General features: G+C 39.4%; 1 protein-coding gene across 1 annotated transcript in view; it reads right to left on the bottom strand.

The window, feature by feature from the left end:
• Positions 1-1,176: 1,176 nt before the first annotated feature.
• The window catches only part of myo1d (myosin 1D), a 31,480-nt gene continuing 10,192 nt past the window's right edge, over positions 1,177-22,464 (bottom strand). The window contains exons 12-22 of the mRNA XM_077626060.1: positions 21,515-21,585; positions 20,468-20,542; positions 20,247-20,379; positions 19,889-20,055; positions 18,051-18,258; positions 13,489-13,712; positions 12,178-12,316; positions 11,987-12,091; positions 11,235-11,348; positions 9,568-9,722; positions 1,177-1,731 (exon numbers count right to left, since the gene is read on the bottom strand). Coding sequence (XP_077482186.1) covers positions 1,575-1,731; positions 9,568-9,722; positions 11,235-11,348; positions 11,987-12,091; positions 12,178-12,316; positions 13,489-13,712; positions 18,051-18,258; positions 19,889-20,055; positions 20,247-20,379; positions 20,468-20,542; positions 21,515-21,585 — 1,548 coding nt within the window. The 3' untranslated portion in view covers positions 1,177-1,574. The remainder of the gene's footprint in view (positions 1,732-9,567; positions 9,723-11,234; positions 11,349-11,986; positions 12,092-12,177; positions 12,317-13,488; positions 13,713-18,050; positions 18,259-19,888; positions 20,056-20,246; positions 20,380-20,467; positions 20,543-21,514; positions 21,586-22,464) is intronic.

Raw genomic sequence — 22,464 nt, 5'->3', positions numbered from 1 at the left:
ACAAATGTAAAATCAAATGAGGCACTTGTGAATGCATGAACATAAAATACACAATAAATAACGAACCATGACGGAAATTTGGCGCAAGTCTACGCTTACCAAGTGTGACGTATACATAAAGATCTTTGATTTTACACTTTGGACGTTGATTTTATGTATTTGCTAACTGAGATGCAACTTTAGTTCTGAATCTATTCAAAGTCAATATTCGGATTGTGCTAAATGTACTTTGCATGTATATTTTCTTTTATCAGGGAAGTATGGAGAAATGGACATCAAGTCTGTCCTTTATACGTTTGACATTATGATGTAGACAGTAATACATTAGCAATCGAATGATCGTAGTTGACGGCAACCCGTTAAATTAGGAAACAATATTAAAGCGGTTCTAATGGTAGGGAAAGTTGTTGATAATGTTCATAAGTCAACGTTAGCGTGGTCTTATTGCTCATATTTAAAGCAAATCACGGCCAAAAGCTCAGTCAAGAAGGGAGGAGAAAAAGTGAGGACATTTTTTTTGACCTCTTCTCTTCTTGGCGTGACTGCGTGTGTTGCTGATGAGGCCAAGAGGAGGATAACAAGCGGATTGGCCACCCTGGCGCACGCACCAGTCAATTTTGCGCCACTGAACACAAACGCGACTTTTGGCTGACTTGATAAACACGAATTGACGTAAGTGTGTTGGATTGGCATCTGCTAGCGTGGCAGCTAATGCGTCACGTCATTAAAACCGTGTTTCTAATGGCAAAATGTAATTGGTAGCGAAAAAATTAGAATGATCAACCTTACTTTTATCCTAAACGCTGACTGATCCAAAAATATGGCATTTAACTTTTGGTTTTGGTTTTAGTAAACTTAACCTCACTGTTTTTAACAGTCAGGTCTTTAAAAAGATACATATAAATTAACTAATACATGGATATATATATGCATATGCATATATTTATGTATATATGCATATATAAATATACATATATATACATATATATATGCATACATATATACATGCATATATATACACATACATATATATGTATATATATGCATATATATACATATATATATGCATACACACACATATATATATATATATATATATATATATATATATATATATATATATATATATATATATATATATATATATATATATATATATATATATATATGTAAATATTTTGGGGATTGTAATATGAAGAACATGTACAACTGGGACAGTGAGCTGAATGGGCAGATATGCTAACCATTCGCTCTCCTTGGTCCTAAAGTTTTTAAATTAACTTAAATCAAAGATGTGCTCAACACATCCCAACTAAAAACAAACAAAACCCCAAAAAATCTCAATCAAGACAAGCCTTTGGCATCGACGGTCATTTAAATCCTTCATGAAGAAAATTCAACTCTTCCTTAGATCGACAACAAAAAGGCAACAATATTGCACCAAGCAAATATGAACAAAATAAGTCGATCCAACAGTGCTAATCTCTTTTTTAAAGCTGCGATTGGACGGGTCCCACCCAAAAATCGACAAGTCAATTGCCTTCAAGTCCCGCCCGAAATCCACAAAATCACCTTCAGTTGGCAGGCACGGCTAGCACGTAGCCGGCGCGGATCTTGGTGAAGTCGGGTTGCGATTGGTTGCTTTTGGGCTCCACCACTACCGTGCGCTTCCTGCCGTTCATGCTGCACTGAACGGGGCTGGCGATGTTCACTTGAAGACGCCGACGTTCACTGAAAAAAACAGGAAGTAGAAGAGGATAAGCTCAATAGTTCCTACCAATCCATTTATCGGTATATAATATGTTACGTTTCATTTTCACAGAATACCCTTTCTTCCAATTAATGGCTTTTGTAGCTATATTGATAATTTACGTCAATAATTTAAAAAGCATCACTTTAAAATGGGAACTTGTTAAACAGAACCCCCAACACAAGAAACATATGACGTTAAAACATGAAACTGGTGTTGAATGTCAAACTGCAAAGTTAAAATACGAAATTTGTTACATTAAAACATGAAATCTATGTTGAAACTTTAAACAAAATTGACAAGTTTAAACGTAAAAACGATCAGATTCTAACCTCACTGTAATTCCTTACGCTAAAAGTGATCAAGTTCTATCATGCCACTACATTATCACGTTAAAACATGAAATCGATCATAACATATAAAACTTATCAAGTTAAAGTGAACCATGTCATTTATCATCTAAAACGTCTCACTTCACAAATTGAAACCTGAGCTTTGGGCTCTACCCGCCCAAACGAACTGGACGTCTCTGTCCGTCGAGAGTGCTAAACCAATGGGGAGCTTCGTATTAAGCTTTCCACTTAAGTCGTGACCCGACGAGAGCGACTTGTTACGCAACCACAACAAGTCCGCCTACGGTTCCCTCCTCCACGGAGCCTCAGTTGCGGCGCAGGGGAGAAATCATTGTTGGTTGCCAAGGCAACCTCCACCATCCCAACTCCTCCATCTGTCATGGCCGCCAGCCAGAGGTACGCTTTGTTTGTGTGTGAGTCTTACTGAAATGCCAGAGGGAGGCAATGTGAAGGGCAAACATTGCGAGGATTACACACAGCAACACGCTCTACTCCAAACAGATACACAATGAAATCACATAAATAGAATGGAACAAAAAGGTTATTTATTTTAAGGTCAAGGGATGCTCTTTATTTCCCAGCAGGCTGTCTGAGCGGCTTTGACCTCCCTCAAGGCAGATTTACAATTTGCTAGGCTCTCCTACCGTAAAATCAATACTCCAACCATACCACAAAAAAACAAGAGTTCAGATTCCTTTTGTTAAATGATTACTTTAACAATAAACTTTAGGATTCATTTGAACTTTTCAAAATACGATAGGTTTTCACTTCAACATCTGGCAACGCAAAATTATTCCTTCCAGCAGGTAACTTTTCACATCAAAACAGAAAAGCTATTAAGTTAAAATATCAAATTTATCACTTTAAAACATGAAATACCGTATTTTCACGACTATAAGGCGCACCGCATTATAAGGCGCACCTTCATTGAATGACACATTTTAATTTTTTTTCCATATGTAAAACACACTGGATTATAAGGCGCCCTGTCTATTTTAGAGAAAATTTAAGACTTGTAAGTGCGCCTTATAGTCGTGAAAATACGGTACAACTTTGAAACTTAAAGCCTATTATGTTAAAATGTGAACTGTCCCATTACGTGAATCCTGTCAGTTTAAAATGCGTAACACTGCGTACAAACAAATCGTACTCTATTAAAACGTGAATGTATAAAATGTATAAAGTCAAACTAACCACGTTCATACATGAATCTTTTACAGTAAAACAACCTATCGCGGTAAATGTGAAATTTTAACGCTAACCTTAACTCGGTGAACATTAAAACATAAAATGTAGTATGTACATTAAAACCCCAAACTTTCCGTGGAAAAACGTGCAACTTATCAAGTCAAACTAATCATGTGAAAACTTAAAACTGCTCACATTAAATTGACTATTTCTCATTTAACGCTATTAATCCTGCAGCAATGATGGCCGTGAATAAACAAATTAAAAAAATGAAACAATATTCTGCCGCCTAGATGCTCCAAAATGGCCGCGGTGATCAAACCAATACTGCAATCTTGCGACTACAATTACAACGGATCCAGGCCAATCAAAAAGGTTATAATCCCCGTGAAGGATTAGCCGCGCATCTGTTGGATTATTCTGCATTAGTTTGATCTAGCCGCCGCTAATTAGCATGCGCATATATACAGTACAGCCGCCTCCTCCCCTGTTCAAAGGACGCGTGAAGGGCGAAAGCATTCATTAGAATCTTGACTCGTTATCGAGCCGTCTGTGCTGACCGAGCACAAAAAAAAGCAGATCGGCGAGTTCCCATCTCTAAGGCGGACATATTTATAATGTTTGCGAACAATGCCTAGCGCACGCCTTTGTCCGATTTGGCGTTCAGATCCCTAGCAGCAACGTGGCTCGGCTCCAGGAACCAAACATTGACTTTCTCTCCCCCTTGAATACAATTAATCGATAACGCTTTCTTGATGTCTTCCTGCTGACCTACTAAGAACCGAGAGCCCGCGGCTACGAGTCTATTATTTGCCTAGAAATGGCTCAACCTGGGATTATTTTGAGTGCAGTAATTCCCAAGATGTCTTGGCATTAGTTGATTGTTTGGTTGGGGTTGCCAGAATTTTTTAACTATTGTTTTATAGAAAGCAACTGTAAAAAAAGCGAAGTGACAGTAACACTGCTTTCATTCTAATTTTGCTCTCTCCACAAGTGAGGTTTGAACCGGCCCAGTCACTGCGGGCGTCAAGCGTGCTGACTGCTGAGGAAGTCGTCCATTTGTACCTTTGCCGCCAGAACGTGATTATGAATTCTCCAGAATTAAGATTTTCCTCATTTTAGTAGCTCGGCAGTCAGCACGCTTGAATGATTGAGGAGAAATGCCTTTCAATGTACATAACTATATTAAAAAAAACAATTTTTCTTTGCATCATTAAGAAAAAGCCTACTATATATTTTTTTGTTGCTGAAGCACTAACCCGTTTTGATGTATTTGACAGTTTTTAAATGGAAAATCATGCCAGTATATCACGTATATTTAACATTTGATTTAGGAAAAAAATACAATTTTCTTAGCATCATTAAGTAAAAGCCTACTATAAATGTTGTTGTTGCTGAAGCACTAACTTATTTTGATGTATTTGACAGTTTTTAAATGGAAAATGATGCCAGTATATTTACGTAAATTTAACATTTGATTTGTTTCCTTATGTCTGGTGTTTTTTTCTCATTCACGTGATTTTAGCTGCCAGATTAAAGTCACAATATTACATGAATGAAGACATACATTGTAATATTACAGGAGTAAAACTACGATATTAAAGCTGTTTTGCTACATATTCACGTCACGTGAACTGGAATGTTTGTTTTCAATTTGGCGACATAAGGTCTGTTTGAACACTAAACTGCTTTTGGTGTGATATTAGGAAATTGGAGTAATATTAGGTGGGAAAAATAATTGTAAAATTACGAGATTGAAGTTGTTGTATGACCTATTTTTAAGTTACGTGAACTGGAAGTTCGGACTTTGTCAACGTTGAGGTCGTTGGTGTGGACAAAACAGCATTCAGTTTTAATGTTACTTGTTTTAATATGCCAAAGTTACTTTGTGGGCAGTGTAAAAAAAACATTTCCGATCAGATCTGGTTTGTTTATCGTCATCAATAAGCCTCAGTGTTAAAAGGGAGGGTTTGCAGTGAATGATCATGTTTCAGGCCATAAACACCATCTCGTCTTTGCATGTGAGATTTTTACTCTCTACAATTCTCCACCATTTTTGACCCGACCTTCTCAGATAACAAAGCAGAAAAATAGCGACGTAAACGGAGACTTTGGCTGCGTAACGTCAAGCAAAACAGCAGCCGGTGATGTTTTTGAATGGCTTTTTGCTCACGTGTCAACCATCTGTTTACCTTGACTCAGCCCATTTTAAATGAAGACCGAGTCCAGAGAGAGCATCAACAAAAGGACGTCCACGTGGCGTGACATGTGGACATTGATGGTCTGTCTTCCCGCGGGACGCCGGGTGGATGGTGCGAGCCGATAACAGCTGTTGCCTCGGAAATTGCCGAGTGTTGCGTTTAGACAAACGCCTCGGCTGATGAGTGGGAAGTGAAGCAGAACCGGAAACGCGGAAAAAGCCGCGGCGCAAGTCTCCGGGGGGGGGGGACGGAGCCGCTCAGTCTTTGCAGATGGCGGCGCTGGCGGGGGAGTAACGGATGGGCCTTTGTGCCAAGGTGTTATCGCTCGTACTGATTTTTACAGAGATCAGGTAAAATCCAAATAGTACTGGACTTAATGGTAGAGTTGTGAATATTAAAGAAGATTAAATGGAAAAAAATGGATCAAGAAGAGGCTGAAATGTTAATTTAATCCTTTCTTTTGTAATCATTAACATTTGGTTGGGTTCTCGCAGTTTTTCAGTTTTTTTTTTAACTAAAAAATGTTATATTGAATGAAATTTAGCCAGTAAAATGGCGCATCTGCTGTCAGCTAATTCACCACCATTGACTGTTTTAGCAGGGATGTCTGAGGTTGAAAAAAATAGTTAAGTGCCATTGGCAGACACTGAGTAACAGTAACAGTCCATCAGGGACAACGGTTTTTACAACTTTGCGGCGGTACACGCTAGCAATGGACATTTTCACTGCCATTGATGGTGATGAGTGACCAATCCAATTGGACTGTCAAGCTCGGACATCAATTTTAAATCATGCAAAACTACAATAACACCATGTCATGGTCTTTACATATTTAACAGTGCCGTAGTAAGAAGGTTGTTCATCTGTTTCCTTGGATTAAGCATTGTAAGCGGTTACCGTGTGGTCAAAGTAAAAACAATTCATTTTTAAAGCAATTCTGGTTAGTTTATCGTCACTTTCAGTCAGTCAGTTAGTTGTTGCCATTACAATTTTGTGTGTGAAATTCACAGTAAAGCTTTTTTGGACACCACCTAGCCAAGAATACTTGTTAAAATACAAATGTTCCTATACTGTATTTTTACATTTCATCTAGAAATGCAGGTCATAATTATGAATTATGGTACTGTGGCACCATGGTTAACATTTAAGATTAGAGATCCAAACACGTGATCGGAAATGGGACCCCAGTAACGTCATTTACCAAAGATTGGAATCGAGTAAAAAAGGATTGTGTTTTTAAATTATTATTATTTTAATTTATTTATGATACTAGTATTTTTGGGACATGAACAACAGATGTCTCAAAGACATCATGCAAGGCTCTAAAGGAGAAACGGAGGAAAGAAGAAGGTCACGGCGGTGTAGCGTGGAAAAGGTGTCGAGGGCGATGGATGACGACGGCGAGGAAATGAGGTCATCAAGCGAGTGTGACACGGGAAAAGTGATGACGGATCGGCTGGAGAGGTGGCCGACCATAAAGCTATTCATGCTTGTCCCGGGAAAGGGGTGGGGAGGGTGGGGGCTGGCTTTGCTGTTGCTGGGCGGAAAAATATGTACCCGGGGAGTTAGCAGAGGTCATGTAGAGGAAGATGGTGGCGGTTTAAGATGGTCGGTAAGATGGTGACGACATGCAATGCGAAAAATGTCAGCGTGATGACTCAGATGCAAAAGTGAATTTTTTTTTAAAGTTTTATCTGTTTCTCTGTGTGCCCTACGACTGACTGGCGACCAGTCTAGGGTGTACTAGTCTGCCTTTTGCCCAAAGTCAGCTGGGATAGGCTCCAGCAAGCAGGATAACTGAAAATGATTGGAACTACAACAACTGTAGTTAAGAGGCGGTACTGCCAAATATTTCCATGGGTTGATAATCCCCCATTTTTTTAAAATATGCTTAGTTATACAGATCAAAATTAAAAAGGCCATCAATTGAAACCAATTACCACGAAAGATTAAACAAAATGAAAAAATATATACTTTAAACCCTCTTTTCACTTCGTAACATACTCGCTTTTGTTGCCAGTTATTCTATCTATAGTACTTAGATTATTTTTATCCACCTTGTGTCTTACTATTGTAGCAGGGTAAAAAAAATGTCTGAGTTGTAAAATCGCACTTTTCCAAACAATAAATAATCAAAACATTTGAGAAGGCGATGTCTATTTAGTCTCCCTCTGGACTTAAATGCAGCAAACGAGGGAGCCGGGGGGGTTATTATTGGAGGATCTTTTACTAATCACACAGACAGTGAAGCAACTGTCGCCATAGCAACTGCATCCGCAGCGCCCCAGTATAGAATCGGGGGTGTAAAACAAAAGCGGAACACAAGGATAGTCGGAGGGAAAAAAAGAAACACGGAAGGGGGTGGGGGGGCAGAAAGGGAAAGAAAAAGGGCTGAATTCAGCAGAAAGTGACCTTGACCAGGGAGAGAAAGTCTTCCGCTCTCATTCTAGTAGTTGCTCAAATGCACTTTGACACGTTGCCTCGGAAAGTGCTGACATCCTCCCGTTTAAACATTCGCGTTTTAAACGGCCCTACTTTGATCTTAACCCTTACGTATTTCACGCTTGGAGAACCTCGCGGGGGGATCAATGACAAGGGGCTGCTGAGTCACCAAAATGGAGATCGATGACAGTAAAGTTAAATAAACACCTCTCTCACGAAGACTTTTTCTTTTCGATGCCATTGACGGCAGTTCTACGGTCGGCCGATGAGTTAAAAATGTTGCGTTGACGACGCAAAAAATGAGAACGGGAGGCTGCTCGGGCTCTAAAAATAGTCACCGGCAGCGGCGCGGCTTTAAATATTTCATCTTCTCAGAAATAAAACGGGGGTGGGGGTGGAACTCAAGTGAGGCTGAGGAAGGGGTGGCGTTAAATGCCAAAGGTTTGCTTCAAAAGGATGGAGCAAGCTAATGAATGAATGAATGAATGGGGAAGGTCTGCAATCTAAATATAAAGCCTAGTGACAGAAAAGAGAGGTGGGTTCTCCCGTGAAGGACACGCGAAGGGCAATCGGACGCGTGGGGAAAAACAAGGACGCCACTTCGAGACGAACACAACACGTGGACCCCGTGAGACCCACTTTGGGGGTGTCAAAGTGACGGATGAGGTGGCGTTAATAGGTCACGGAGCAGAAACGGCAGCAACAGGAGTTGTTTTAGTGCATTGCAATATGTCATTTTTCAAAAGGATTTCTTTCATTTTGATTTGATATTTTGCTGGGAATTCACATTGTTCACGTGAAAATAATTAGATTAACTGCAGCGGTCTTGAATATGTAATCGGGCTCATAGTTCATAATTTTCTTAATTAGAATGTGTCCTAAATGTTATTCTTGACTGAGGATAAAGAAAATATACCCAAGAATATTATCATTTGTTTTGTTAAAATACATAATACAGACTATTTATACCACAATAGCGCATTAACTAAGAAATCATATTTCGGAGGGAAAAAAATCTACTTTAGTTTGTTATTTGAGGGATAACGTCCCCCCCATTTTAATGATATTAATAGCTACAATAAACCTCCAATCCAATCATAATCAATAATAATAAAATATAATAGGATAATAATCTTGAAGGGTTAAATTTAAACACCACTAAATTTTATAAATCCATTAGACGGTGATAGAAATGCAATCTATTTGAATTGCTAGAGGTTGTCAGTGAATGGATGTGTGATTTTAAGGGGTGTGGCCAAGTTAGTGATGTTAAGTGCTAATGGTTACAAAGTGTTCTTATTTTTACCCCCGACAGAAGGCAGAAGTCAGGTTGTAGGTTTCGTATGTCTGTTAGTTAGTTTGTTAGTTTGTCTGTATGCTTGTGTTTGGGCGAAATGAGTTCAAAGTACAAATAGATCAAAAAACTAATTTTGCAATATCGTTAAGACAGATTCAAATTTCTAGGGCAGGTAATATGATAAGGTTAAAAGAGTTCAGAAACGTTCGATGCTTTGGATTTGGCTGCTTAGGCAGGGGCCTGCTCTCTCCTCTACTTTTGTATTCATCTGCTTGTTCCATTGAATCAAGATGGAACCAGGGCACTTTTTCGGAGAAATAATAAATATTTTTGTACCTCTTAAAGTGGCTGAGCAGGACTCCCACCAGCTCCCCGATGCGGCTCTCGTTGGCGGGCACCAGGCCCTGCAGGCACACCACCAAGTCGCGGCTGTCCTTGGTGTGGAACACCACCAGCTGGTCTTTGCCCGGCGACACGCTCATGCCCGTCACCTGCCAGGAACCAGCAAAAAAAAATCACATCAAAACCCGAGCATCTCAATCTCTGTCAATTTTACCCGCAGGTGTCACGTCTGGCGAATGGAATCACGACGTGAAGATGTTTTTACCGCGGAGTAAAAGAGGGGAAAATAATCCATCAAAGTCAAAAGGCGCTAAAAAATTATTAATGCGCTTCCATCCGCAAATGTTCTTTTAATCAACCAAATCACTCGTTTGGACTTTCATGTATGCAAAACATAAAAGCCTGCAAAAGGATGAAACAGGAAATGTTTGCAGTTTTCAAGCACTTGATTTTAGTTTATCGCATTTTTTTAAGTACCGCGATCTGTACGGGAAAGTTTGACCAATCGCAGGGCACAAAGAGACCAATCACTTGTACCTAGGGGCAATTTAGAGTGTCCAATCAGCCTACCATGCATGTCTTTGGAATGTGGGAGGAAACTGGAGTACCCAGAGAAAACCCACGCAGGAAGACCATGCAAACTCCACACAGGTGGACCAACCTGGATTTGAACCCAGGACCCCAGAGCTGCGAGGCTGACGTGCTAACCACTCACACACCGAACCGCCCACAAAAATAACTAGACAAAAATAAAATAAAACGAAATAAAAAAAACGAGAATTAAAAATAAAATGAAAAGATTCACATTCAGTCAAGTTAACTGGCGTAACATTTCCATTCACTGTATATCGAAAGCTTAATTGTCGGGCAGCCCGCCCGCTGCTAACGAGTTGCTTAATGATACTTTCCGATTAGTTTTCTCGCCTTGATCCGTTAAATCACTTTTGATCTCCCGAATAAAGCCGGAGCGCCCGCTCGTCTGTCCCGCCATCTGTTTAATTGTCTCTCGGCAGGACACCACATGTTGACGGGGTGGGGGGAAAAAAAAATCTGGATTTTTGGCCGAGGACAGCAAGTGAGAGGTCATTTTTTTAGCGACAACAAAGACCATTCCAAAGTAATATGGCCGCCGCACAGAGGAAAAAAAGGAAGCTTTTGGTTTAAAAGAGGAAAGCAGATGAACGATTCTCCCCGGGAAACAAGAGGAAAAAGAGGAGCGCGCGGCCAGACATCAGCTGAGCGGCTCGGTCGCCATGGTGACGCTGCCTCCTGGGAAGTTGTCATGACAACAGGAAGGGAGCACAGACAGGATGAGAGGGTCCCGTTTCGCCTTTTTTTGTTTCTTATGAAAAGGTTGAGGTTTAAAAACGAATAAAAAAAATTGCTCCCTCACAAGCCAAAGAAATTTGATTAAAAATGTACTTTTAAAAGGAAAATTCTGTACAGTTTTTGCATGTAAATGGTTTTGTCAGCCTTCCGCTCCCCCACTTTGTGCTGTCACCCCCAAAACCAAAACGACACAAAGAAAACAAAGAAAAATCAAACACTTTGTATCCTCGTGTTGCATTGTTTTAGCCTGGTGGGCCAGAAAAAGCATTATGAGAAACGCTGCTTAAATGAGAATGTTTATGTAAATGGTAAGTGAAACAAAAGTGTCCTACGTTGTAGAGGGGGATGCTCTTCATGGGCTTATATTGCTTGAGGGGGTCCATTTTGTACAGGTGGCGGTCGGTGATCAGCACAACTCGGTCCTCTGATTTGTGGAAGCGGTTGATCTGGAAAAACAATTCATGTTTGTTATTAGAACAGGAGTGTCAAACTAATTTTTGTCAATAGCTACATTGTAGTTATGGTGTCCTTCCGAGAGCTAGCTAGTATTTTTTGGATTATAAATTGCACCTGACTATACAATAAGAAAAAAATATATAAGTCGCATTTTTGGGAGGGCAATATTTGAATGGATCAAGAACATACGGTAAAGTAACAATAGTCAAATGACAGTTTTACATATAACTGTAGCCTGAAGAAAAATAAGTAAAAACATAAAAGGCTGTAAATTGTCAGAGACAAAAAAAACATGAGTCGTGATTTAGTATTAGTGGAAGGCCCAGTCAATTTATGGGGGGGGGGAAAGGATGACTTAGGGTCCGGAAAATACGCTATGTCTGCCAATTAGGGCTGTCACTATTAATAAAGTGATAGACAACGACTGGATTAACAAAAAAAAGCAAGAGACAATATTTTTGAGGGTTGTCAAAATGTTTAAGTGATAATTGATGACCTAAAAATGATCCAAATTCTTTTTTTTGAGCCATTTAACTGATTCGCTGCCAATGATGGCAATAGATCAGTCCCCATAGATTTGGCCCACTTGGACTGGGAGCCTGGCAGCAAAATAATTGGCACTACTTACCTTTCGGACGTTGCAGGCAAACAGAACCCGCATGAATTTGTCTCTGCGCTGCAGCTCGCTGGAGACCGACGAAAAGGACGCCGTGCTATCGGGGCTGTCTCGCTTCTAAAAAAAAAAGTGCAAATATTTTAATACAATACTTTTATAAGAGAAATCGCTATATTTGCTCCAGTTGCTAGGCAGAATATTACCAAATAGTTTCCTTCCCAGGCTCTCTGCAGACCCAAGTCCATCCTGTGGCCCTTGAGAGCCTCATAGCAGGCCACTTTGGCCCTCACCTGCAGAGCCTCCTCTGTAGTCAAGCCTTTGATTAACGTCCAGGCCCACCACCTACAGAAAATAAACAGAAAAAAAAAAAACAGAAAACACCTTATTAGCAGAGGAAAATCGATCGTTCCTGGGGGGGGGGAGAGTTCGCACTGTACGAAACGCTGCTGGGATGAAAGGCAGCAGGTGTTTTTTTGTTAGGGGGGGGAGTGCAGGAAATAAAAGACATAAAAAATCTAATTCCGGGCTGAGCAGAAGAAAACATGTTTCAAAGGGACGCATCTGGATGAGAAAGCGGACCTGAGGCGGCGTCAGTATTCCACGGTTCTAAGGTCAATTCTATGGCACATTTTGAATGTTTGGAATACCGTATTTTCCAAGTCTTTTCATAGTTTGGTTGGGCCAGCAACTAATACTAAAGTGCGACTTGTTTTTTCTATTTTTCTTTGTCCACCGACAGTCGGTTTTGATGTTGTTTTTAGGCTAGAGTTATCTTAACAACTGTTATGTTAACAGAAGACTATTGTTGTTCTCCATGTTACTATTGTTACTTTGTTTGTTCTTGATATAGTTTCAAGCATTTATATAATAAAGACTGTATTTGAATTTATACATTTTTTCGCAGTTTTCATATGTAATTCCTATATTATATTTTCTGATTTTTTTTCTATTTTCTGAACATATTGTTCAAATTGTAACCAAATCAGAACGCTGTTATCTTGACCATTTTTCCTCAGTTTTCAGTAATTTATTGTTTTTCAGAATATTTTTTCATTTGGAATAATTAATGTTTCTGGGGTTTTTTACCTTCTAAATATCACTTTAAATATCTTGACATATCACATTGCTAACATTTCCATTCTATTACTATTAAGACCACTTTTTCTGAATATTTTTTGTTGTTGTTTAACCCTAGAATGGTAACCCTTTATTTCAGGGGTTACCTTTCAGGCTTCTGAAATAGAGGGTTACCATGTTTACTGGGGGAAAAATGGGTCCTAAGCAAGACGGTGCAATGAAGGGTACCCATTTTTTTCCCCGGTAACCATGGTAACCCTCTATTTCAGAAGCATGGAAGGTAACCCCTGAAATAGAGGGTTACCATTTTAGGGTTAAGGGAGTGATTTGTGGATATAAGGACTGACATAAGGACAAATATTCAGAATAATACAGAAAAAATGATTTAAAAAAATTCAGATCAACAGAAATAACCCAGAAAAACACCCAAATTATACCTGTTGTAGATGCTCCGGAGCGCCTCCTCGAACCTGCGCAGAACTTTAGGCGGCGCGGGCCACTTGATGTGCCGACCGCGGTCCTTCATGGAGCGCACGTTGCGGAAGCGACGGTTCAGCTCGCGGACGTACGACTTCACTTTATATTGGCGGTACGCCCGAATAATAACCATGGCCGCACGCATGCGCCGGTATCGGATGCGTGCAATGGTCCCTCGCCAAACCTAGAGACAGAACACAACAATTATTTTCCCAAAAAATGCTTCGTATACAGCAATTCATGAATAAAAATGATAAACAGATTATCTCTTCAAGTTCAAATTACAAATTTCAAGTTCACAATCAAGCTAAAATGATCTGCTATGTTAACAGATGCCAGTTTTCTCCATATTATTATTGCGATTTTAACATGTTTTGTTCTAGCGTTCACATTGAATAAAAAAAAAAGCTACTTATATTATATATATATTCCTGTATTCTTTGGATGCTGCAACTTATAGTCCGGAAAATACGGTAGTTGACAAAGAGCAAGCTTCCTGTGTGTGAAAATACACTAGCTGAATAAATTAACTACATGAAACGCAGCATGTAGAGTACAGTCATGATGGTGCGCATGAATATTTCAAACGCCGGGTGTTAGCGGAGGCGGCTAACGACATTTCCAGCTCATGAATAATAAAAGACGCGGGAGGTGCGCTCCACCTGATGAGCTCGCCGCCATAATTGGAGAGGAGGACGATAAGTCACGCGCTGCACAAGTAGCCGGCGGATAATTTGTCTTGTTCCCGTCATCGGTAATTATATGACCGCCACATTGAGAGGGTGGATATTCATTTGTCTTGATTTAATTTTTCAAACAATGAAGATTTGTCCTCATACGAATGGTGGAATTAATCTCATTTCCGAGAATGGAAATATATTTTTGAGGTGATGTCATTTTTGGGGGTTGAAATGAATGTGAAACTTATTTTGGTTTCCTTCGCACTTTCAACTATTTTGATGGTTGATTCATATTGGGATTCTGAATAGCAAATATTTTTGTAATGTATTCATTTATTTATTTTTACTTTAATTTGAAAAAAAGGAGAACAAAATGTTATTAACTTCTTTATTATTTTAAAAAGGTAATAAAGATTCTATTTTTTTCATTTTATTTCATATTTATATACATTTTCTCATGAACAAAAAGTAGAAACATTTAATATTATCTTTTTAAGCCGAAAGTCCACTGCCAATTAAAAAACTAAATATTAATAACAAATTATTTCTTTATTTACAATTTTCATAAAAACAGAATGTGGAAAAATAGAACGGTTTTTTTAATTGTTTGTCGATTAAAAATGTATTTTCTCCCATGTTTTATTAATTGATTTGAATTTAATAAAGGAAAACAACAACAAACAGTAAAAAAAATTCTGCAGTCCTAATTGTAGTAGTAGTAGTTTCATTATTTATGTTTATTTCTTTACTGTTATAATTTTTATGTGAGCCAATGTATGTGGTTTACTTTTGTGGGCCATACAATATGAAGCATCAGGACAGATCTGGCCCCCCGGGCCACAAGTTTAACACCTAGTGGTTTCGCTCAAGGAAAATCTACAGCAAGGGATTGACTTGTTTTGATTTATGAGCTGTTGTTTAATTGATTTTTTTGTGTCAAAATTAACTCGGGAGCACAAAAACTGAGCCATTGACGTATTTTACTTCCATTGATGACAATATATGTACAAAAAAAGTGTTCTTTTTGAGGGTAATGGAATAGATTAATAGGATTCTAATTGATTTCCCTGAGAAATATATATTTGCAATGGTGACTTGTGGTATCAAAAGCCTGCTTCGCTGGCCTGTGTTTACCCAGGCGGTCACTAATTAAGCCCCTGCGCTGTGGGAAGTGAGAGGGGGAGGAGCATGAGGTCAATTGGAGAGGAGGAGGCAGAAAATAAAAGAGCATCAAGTGACAATAAATCATTGGCCGCTGACACAAAATGTTCTCATTATGGTGGGGGAAGGCAAGGGGGTTTTTGCCGCAGGAAAACAACACTCTGGGGAATGAGGAGGAACGGAATCAGACTTTAAATAAGACCACCATAGAGTGTGGCCCCTCAAAAGCCGGTGTCGATTCTTTTTACACATGGGCGGGATCTACTTTACTAAAAAAAATCAACTAAGTGTATTGCACTATAATAATGTTCCCTGATGGACTGTTAACTCATTGGTCTACGATCACTGCCAGCCCTCCCATTCCTAATGGATTGAACGTCTATTGCTGTTAGTGGCTTTCTCGCTCTGAATTTATTGACTGAAAAAGGTTTTTTTTTTTGTTGAAATTTTTATTTAAATATTGAATTTTTTGATTGAGAAATCCTCTTCATGAACCCCTAAATAGTTCTTTTTTAATCTTTTTTAATACATTAAGAAAAACTAAGGAAATAGAGAATTTAATTATTGGGGAAATATTTTTATTTTGATATATTAAAATACAAATGATAAAGGTAAGACAAAACTATTTTGTTGTCGGAGGTTCCTTATTTTTGTATTTTTGATTTAAACATGTTAAAATGTAAAACAAAAAAGGGGAAAAAATAATTGCCATTTTGATAGTCAGGTAATTTTATTTGTCCTAAAAAAATCCAAACGCTAAATTTTGAACCTTTGAATGGAAAATAGTTAATAAAATCGTATGAATGTTAAAAATTAAAACAAATGTTCATAATTTATTTTTGTCTCTAATCTTTAAAGATAAAATACATCAGAATTAGAAAATGGGAAATTTTGTTTGTCTGTTTTAATTTCTTTTTTCCCCCACAATATTTTTTTTTAATTTCTCCTAGCATTGAGAAAATGAAGTAATATTTGTCATAATTGAAATGAGCTATTTTGGAAAACCAATGTGCCGTATCTTAAATCTTTGTCTGCCATTGATTGCACTTTAAACACATTTCCATTCACAGAAGAAGGATGGAAAAGAGGCACACCATTGGACCTTAATGACCGTCAATGGCAGCCAATGAGTTAATTGCGCGTAATCCAGACTATCCAAGGAATTGGCAGTCACATCAAGTCTTCTTAAGCGGGATTTGAGTTCCCAGTCATGTGAAGAAAGACTGTGTTTCCAAAGGAGAAAAGAACGATGGGGAATAAAGCCAGTCTCGGACACACTGACAGCTGACGCCCCCCGAGTGAAGAAGCGGGCGAAAAGGCTTTGAAAAGCAATTAAGGCGGCGGGGACAGAGAATTCCCCTGGGGAATCTTTGGTCTCGTTGCTCTGACAAGGGCTCACTTACTAGGATGTGGTCCGATGCGTTGGAATTTATGAAATATTCATTTCGTCACGGAGGGGGGGGGGGGGGGGAGCTCGTGTCCTCGGGCCTTTATGAATAATCACGCTTTGGTACCATTGACGGTGATGGGCGTTCCGTTTAACTGAAAAGTGGAACTTGGAATGACCTAATCTAAACAGTTGGGACGTCAGTCGCTGAAAATGGCAGGGGGGGAAAAGGAGAAAAACTCCTCGTGAGGTTGCCAAGCTAAAAACGGATCGATAGAAGAAGGTCAAGTGATCGATTGTCTTGAGAAGCGAATTTGACTGGAAAGGGGAGGAACAGGCAACAAGGAGTCAACATGCCAACGTGATTCTGATGGACTGCCAAATGAGACGGGAGGAGGCCGAAGCATTCATTTTAGTCACCACACAACAGATATGAATTCCGTCTGTCAGGTTTGATTGACGTGCGGCTCACGTAGGACGACAAGGAAATTCACCAACGTGTTGACTGATCGGCTATAAAACTGGCACCGACGGATTGACTAATCAACAATTATTTAGATCAGGGGTGTCAGACTCGGGTTGGTTCGCGGTACACTACATTTGCTACCTTTTTTAATTTTGCAGTTTTGTTTTAGTCTATCGCTTATGTGCTGTTCACCCGCTAAGGCCCCCTATTTGTTTCCCTTTTCCACCTAAGGAGTAAGGATGCTTATAGTGATATTAGCTTATCTTTACTTTAAGAGTTGAATTTGTGGGCTGGACCATTTTAGATATAATATTTAGACTAATTATATATATATATATATATATATATATATATATATATATATATATATATATATATATATATATGGATTAAAAGAACTGGATTAAAAGCCCTGAATATTCAGTTTTTTATAGATCTAAAACAATGTTTATTTGAGCTTTTTTATATATTTTTAGATTTTACAATATGATTTTTGAACGAAAACACTGAAAAAATGGATTAAAAAAATAACAATTATTGATTTAAAAGGGGGAAAAAAATCTGGAAATGTAATATACATCTATACTCTTCATTTTAATTTGATCCTAAAACAGAAAGTCGGCACTCATGATTTACTTTCCCGGGCCACACAAAATGATGCGGCGGGCCAGATTTGGCCCCCAGGCCGCCACTTTGACATATGTGATTTAGATAGTCGATATTTCCACCCACCCTCGATCGATGGCCAGCCAATCACGGAGCACAACGAGACAAACAACCAATCACGCTCACGCTCATACGTTCATCATGTTTTTTGACAGCACCCACCTTTTGCAGGAACAGAACAATCCTCTGCAGCATTTCAGTGCGTTGCTCTTCCAAACTGAAGAGCGTGCGGGGGGTGCGCACAAACACTTTGGTCTTTCCGTAGGCCACGTCGTTGTCGTAGTGGCACCCCTGCAGGAGCTTCTTGACCGCCTCCTTGTCCGAGGGGAGGTCATGGTTTGGCCACGTGAACTCCGAGATCATCTTGTACCTGCGGGCGGGTTCACGTATTTTATCTCTTAACATTTCATGCAGACGCACTGTGTAATGATCTTTTATTTTATGAAGACGCCTGGGAGCTGTGGTAAAATTAGCAAAGGCCGAATAAATCTCCTTTAAGAGGGAAAACGCCATCTCATTTATGGCGCCCGGGTGAATGATTTCGACTCATGGAGCACTGTACTCGCTTCCTGTAACAAGACCTGTGATTCATAACTGCTCAGAGTGCGCAGCGGCGCGACGATGACTTCACTCGCCGCAGAAAACAAACTTACTAATCCGACAGACGGCAGTAGATTCTTGAAAACGTCGTGCCGATTCCTCGACATTTGTCTTGCCGAGTCAATGCTTAAGATGTGATGTAATCGACCTGACGACCCAATGCTGTGTTGACAGTGACTAGGGCGTAACAGATGGCATGCCTGAGATTAGGCATCAAAAAATTTAATTCATACCCTCTACTGCATATGCTACCTTTTTTAATTTTGCTGTTTTGTTTTATTCTATCGCTTATGTGCTGTTTACCCGCTAAAGCCCCCTATTTGTTTCCCTTTTCCACCTAAGGAGTCAGGATGCTAATAGTGATATTAGCTTATCTTTACTTTAAGAGTTGAATTTGTTTTGTTATCATGCATGTATGTAGAATTTATATTATAATTGACAATGTATGTAGAATATTATATTATAATTGACGATGTGTCCTATTTCCATTTTCCCTTTTTCCACCTAAGGAATCAGGATGCTAATAGTGACATTATCTTATGGCATACCTTTACTTTAAGAGTTGAATTTGTTTTGTTATCATGCATGTATATAGAATTTATATTATAATTGACAATGTGTCCTATTTCCATTTTCCCTTTTCCACCTAAGGAGTTAGGATGCTAATAGTGACATTAGCTTATGGCATACCTTTACTTTAAGAGTTGAATTTGTTTTGTTATCATGCATGTATATAGAATTTATATTATAATTGACAGTGTCCTATTTCCATTTTCCCTTTTCCACCTAAGGAGTTAGGATCCAAATAGTGACATTAGCTTATGGCATACCTTTACTTTAAGAGTTGAATTTGTTTTATTATCATGCATGTATATAGAATTTATATTATAATTGAGAATGTGTCCTATTTTGTTTCCATTTTCCCTTTTCCACCTAAGGAATCAGGGTGTCAACAGTAAAAGCCAATGTAATGATCTCAGGTGGCACTGACTTAAAAACTGACTTTTAGTTTTACAACCATGCCCAGGCCTCAATTTAATATGACCATTTGCAATGGGTCATCAATTTTTCCCAATTTTCCTTTTTCCATACAAGTATACCCGAGCGCTGACCGCAAAAGTTGATGCCGGATCTTGACTTTAAAGAGTGGAGCTTTTTTCGTCACTACGCAATATCTTCCTGTTGTATTACGATTTACAATGTTTCTAATTTTTTTCCCAATTTTCCTTTTTCCACCTGAAAATGTGAAATGTTAATAGTGCTATCTAATGGCGGGAGGAAAACTGATGCAGATCTTCACTTAAGGAATTGACTTTGTACCCTGACTAATCCCGTAGTAACTCCATCTTCATATTACAATTCAAGACACTTCATTCATTTTCTCCAATTTTCCCTTTTACCTCTGTAGGAATCTCGTGTACGTCTGCCTGTAGGCAAATCCGGCACGGCGCACTCTCACGTTCTCCAGCAGGCCCAAGTATTCCACCTGATGGCGGCAACGCTCGTGTTCAAAGAGCAGTGGCGACTTGACGTCGTTTGGCTTGATACAGCGCACATAGTAGGGCTCCTGCAAAGAAAGAAAAAAAATAAAGTATGTTAGCCTATTGGCTGCCATCAACAAACATAGCCCTCTAATCCATTTTCATAGGGTGGGTTGGCCACCGCCCTTCATATATATGGTCAGCGAGTAGAAAAGTACACCATCTTACGGGGTGTGTACAATGCCCAAAATAACAGTTTACGCCAGCGATTGGTCACCTTGCTCTCCAGGTTCTCCACCAAGGAGATCATGGAGTTCTTGAAAAGCGTAGCGGCAGTCAACGGCCTTTTGGTAACCTCATTGATGCTCAGTTTGCCTTCGGGCCACATGGCCTTCAGCACGGGGTTGGAACTGGACACAATAACCAAAATACATATTTACCATTTATTGCCCAAAGCAACAGATAACTTACAGACGGACGCATGTTATTGTGCCACACCTGTTGTACAGCAGCCTCTTGAAGTCCTGAAACAGAGTGTCTTTGTTCTTGTCGATAAAACCCACCACCGAGTATCTGCAAGAAGAACACCGGGTAAGAAACACAAACATTTCTACAAGTTAATCCTATTACGTGAGTCCAGCTGAGAGATAGCAGGCGGGCTCCGCCAGCGGTAAGTAGCTCACGGATCAATCAAGCCTATAACACCAAGCCCCCCCCCTCGCTGGGCACCAAGTGAGCGCGGGTGGAAGCTCTTAACCCACACAAATGGGCTGGAGGCGAACGCGTTAAGAGGGCTTAGCATGTGTGATTTATTCATTTGACTGGTGTCCAATGGCTTTGGGGATTGTCACCAAGCATTGATGAAGTCATTTAAACACTTTGTGGTGTGTTCAGGGACTGCGTAAAATTGGTTAAAGTCCCACATGTGCTAGTCTGATTAATTTTGGTAAGATGCTTTATTTTCCTTATTATTGCTTATAGATTCCTTAGTCTTTTCCTTTGTCCATCCGCTTGTTTTCCCTTTTAAATCTTAATCTTAATCCCTCATCAATCTATTTGCGATTCCTTTTCCTCTTTATTTTATCCACCTTCATTTTTCTCTTCAACATTAGGTACTGCAGAGCTGCCCGATACTATGAATCTTACATACTTTACTAGGCCAATCTTCACCAAACTACTAAATACAAACATTTACATTTTGCATCAAAACTACGAGAAAAAATTTCAAGAAATGTTTTTTGCAGCAATTTAACTTTTCATTTTAGCCTACCATGACGATTAATTTCGAAACCCAACGTCATATTCTAAATTCTAAAGTTTTGCATTATCTATTCCTATTATTTATTATCTACGAACTCCTCTTTTGTTTCCCTTTTCCACTTAACGATTTTCCTCTATTCCACCAAAAAAATGAGGGCGTCGACTGATGCCATGAATGTAGGCTTTCCTGTTGTTATTGTTTTTCTGTGCGCTTTCTAAACTTCCTCTTAGTGGGGTCATTTGAGGCCTTAAAAACTGTATTATCAAACTAAAATGGATACTCACGCCACATTTCCAGCATAGTGTCGGATGCGAAAATCTCGGTCAAACTCCAAACTCTTGTCAGTCGGGGAGAGCTGCACAAGAAACAACAGTTATGCGAGTTTATTTATAACTGAACGAATGGCCAAAGTACTGATGTTCCATTCTTCCACTGCAAAACAGGTCAACTTCATTTTTAGTGGAGCGGACAATGTCGATGCGCGACTTCTTCCAAAGCTAGCAGTGTTCATCCGAGCGCTAAGTTGTGCTGAACTACGCAAAAGAGTGTAACGCTGCCACTAAACTCCGACAGTGATCCGTGGCTTAAATGAAGCAGAAAGCAACCTCACTCAACCCGAGTGAAGCCCGCGAAGAGAAGCAACGTCAGTAAAACGTGAGCACGGGAGATGGAGGGTGGCTTGATGGCAAGAGACAGCGGAAGCAGAGATAAAAAATAAGTGGAGGTGTGAACGGAGGCCAGTTGGCGAAGCAGGCGAAGACGGGGAAAATGAATGAAAACGTAGATTTTGTGTGTACTCAAATGTGCTGGAATCACGTCAGAAAGACTGGTGTGAAAACCCTAGAATGTACCACAAACTTGGCACCTGCTATGTGTTGCTGTGATGGTGTGAGCCAAAAAAATGATAGAACAAGGTCAGAATAATGTGCGCAGGGAATGGCGACGGGAGGAAGTCCATGCTACGCAAAGAGGACACTTCAATGACATCTGTAAAATACAATATCAGTTCGCTCATCTAAAGTCCATTAAATGCGGCTTATATAATTGTAGATTGAAAACACTATGAAAGAGACTAATATATTATCATTAAAATATATCAGCAAAGTACTGAATCGATATGAATGTGAAGTGCTTTTTTTAAATATAGAAATATGGGTCATGAAACACGTGGACGGAGGTGGTAAGTGCAAAGGGGAAGACGGTTGCCAGACAAAAGTAACAAGAACAAAATGGC

This window comes from Stigmatopora argus, chromosome 18, assembly GCF_051989625.1.
Source record: "Stigmatopora argus isolate UIUO_Sarg chromosome 18, RoL_Sarg_1.0, whole genome shotgun sequence".
Classification (NCBI taxonomy): Eukaryota; Metazoa; Chordata; class Actinopteri; order Syngnathiformes; family Syngnathidae; genus Stigmatopora; species Stigmatopora argus.
The sequence above is the reverse complement of the archived record's forward strand: the minus strand, read 5'-3'. Positions and strand labels throughout refer to the sequence as shown.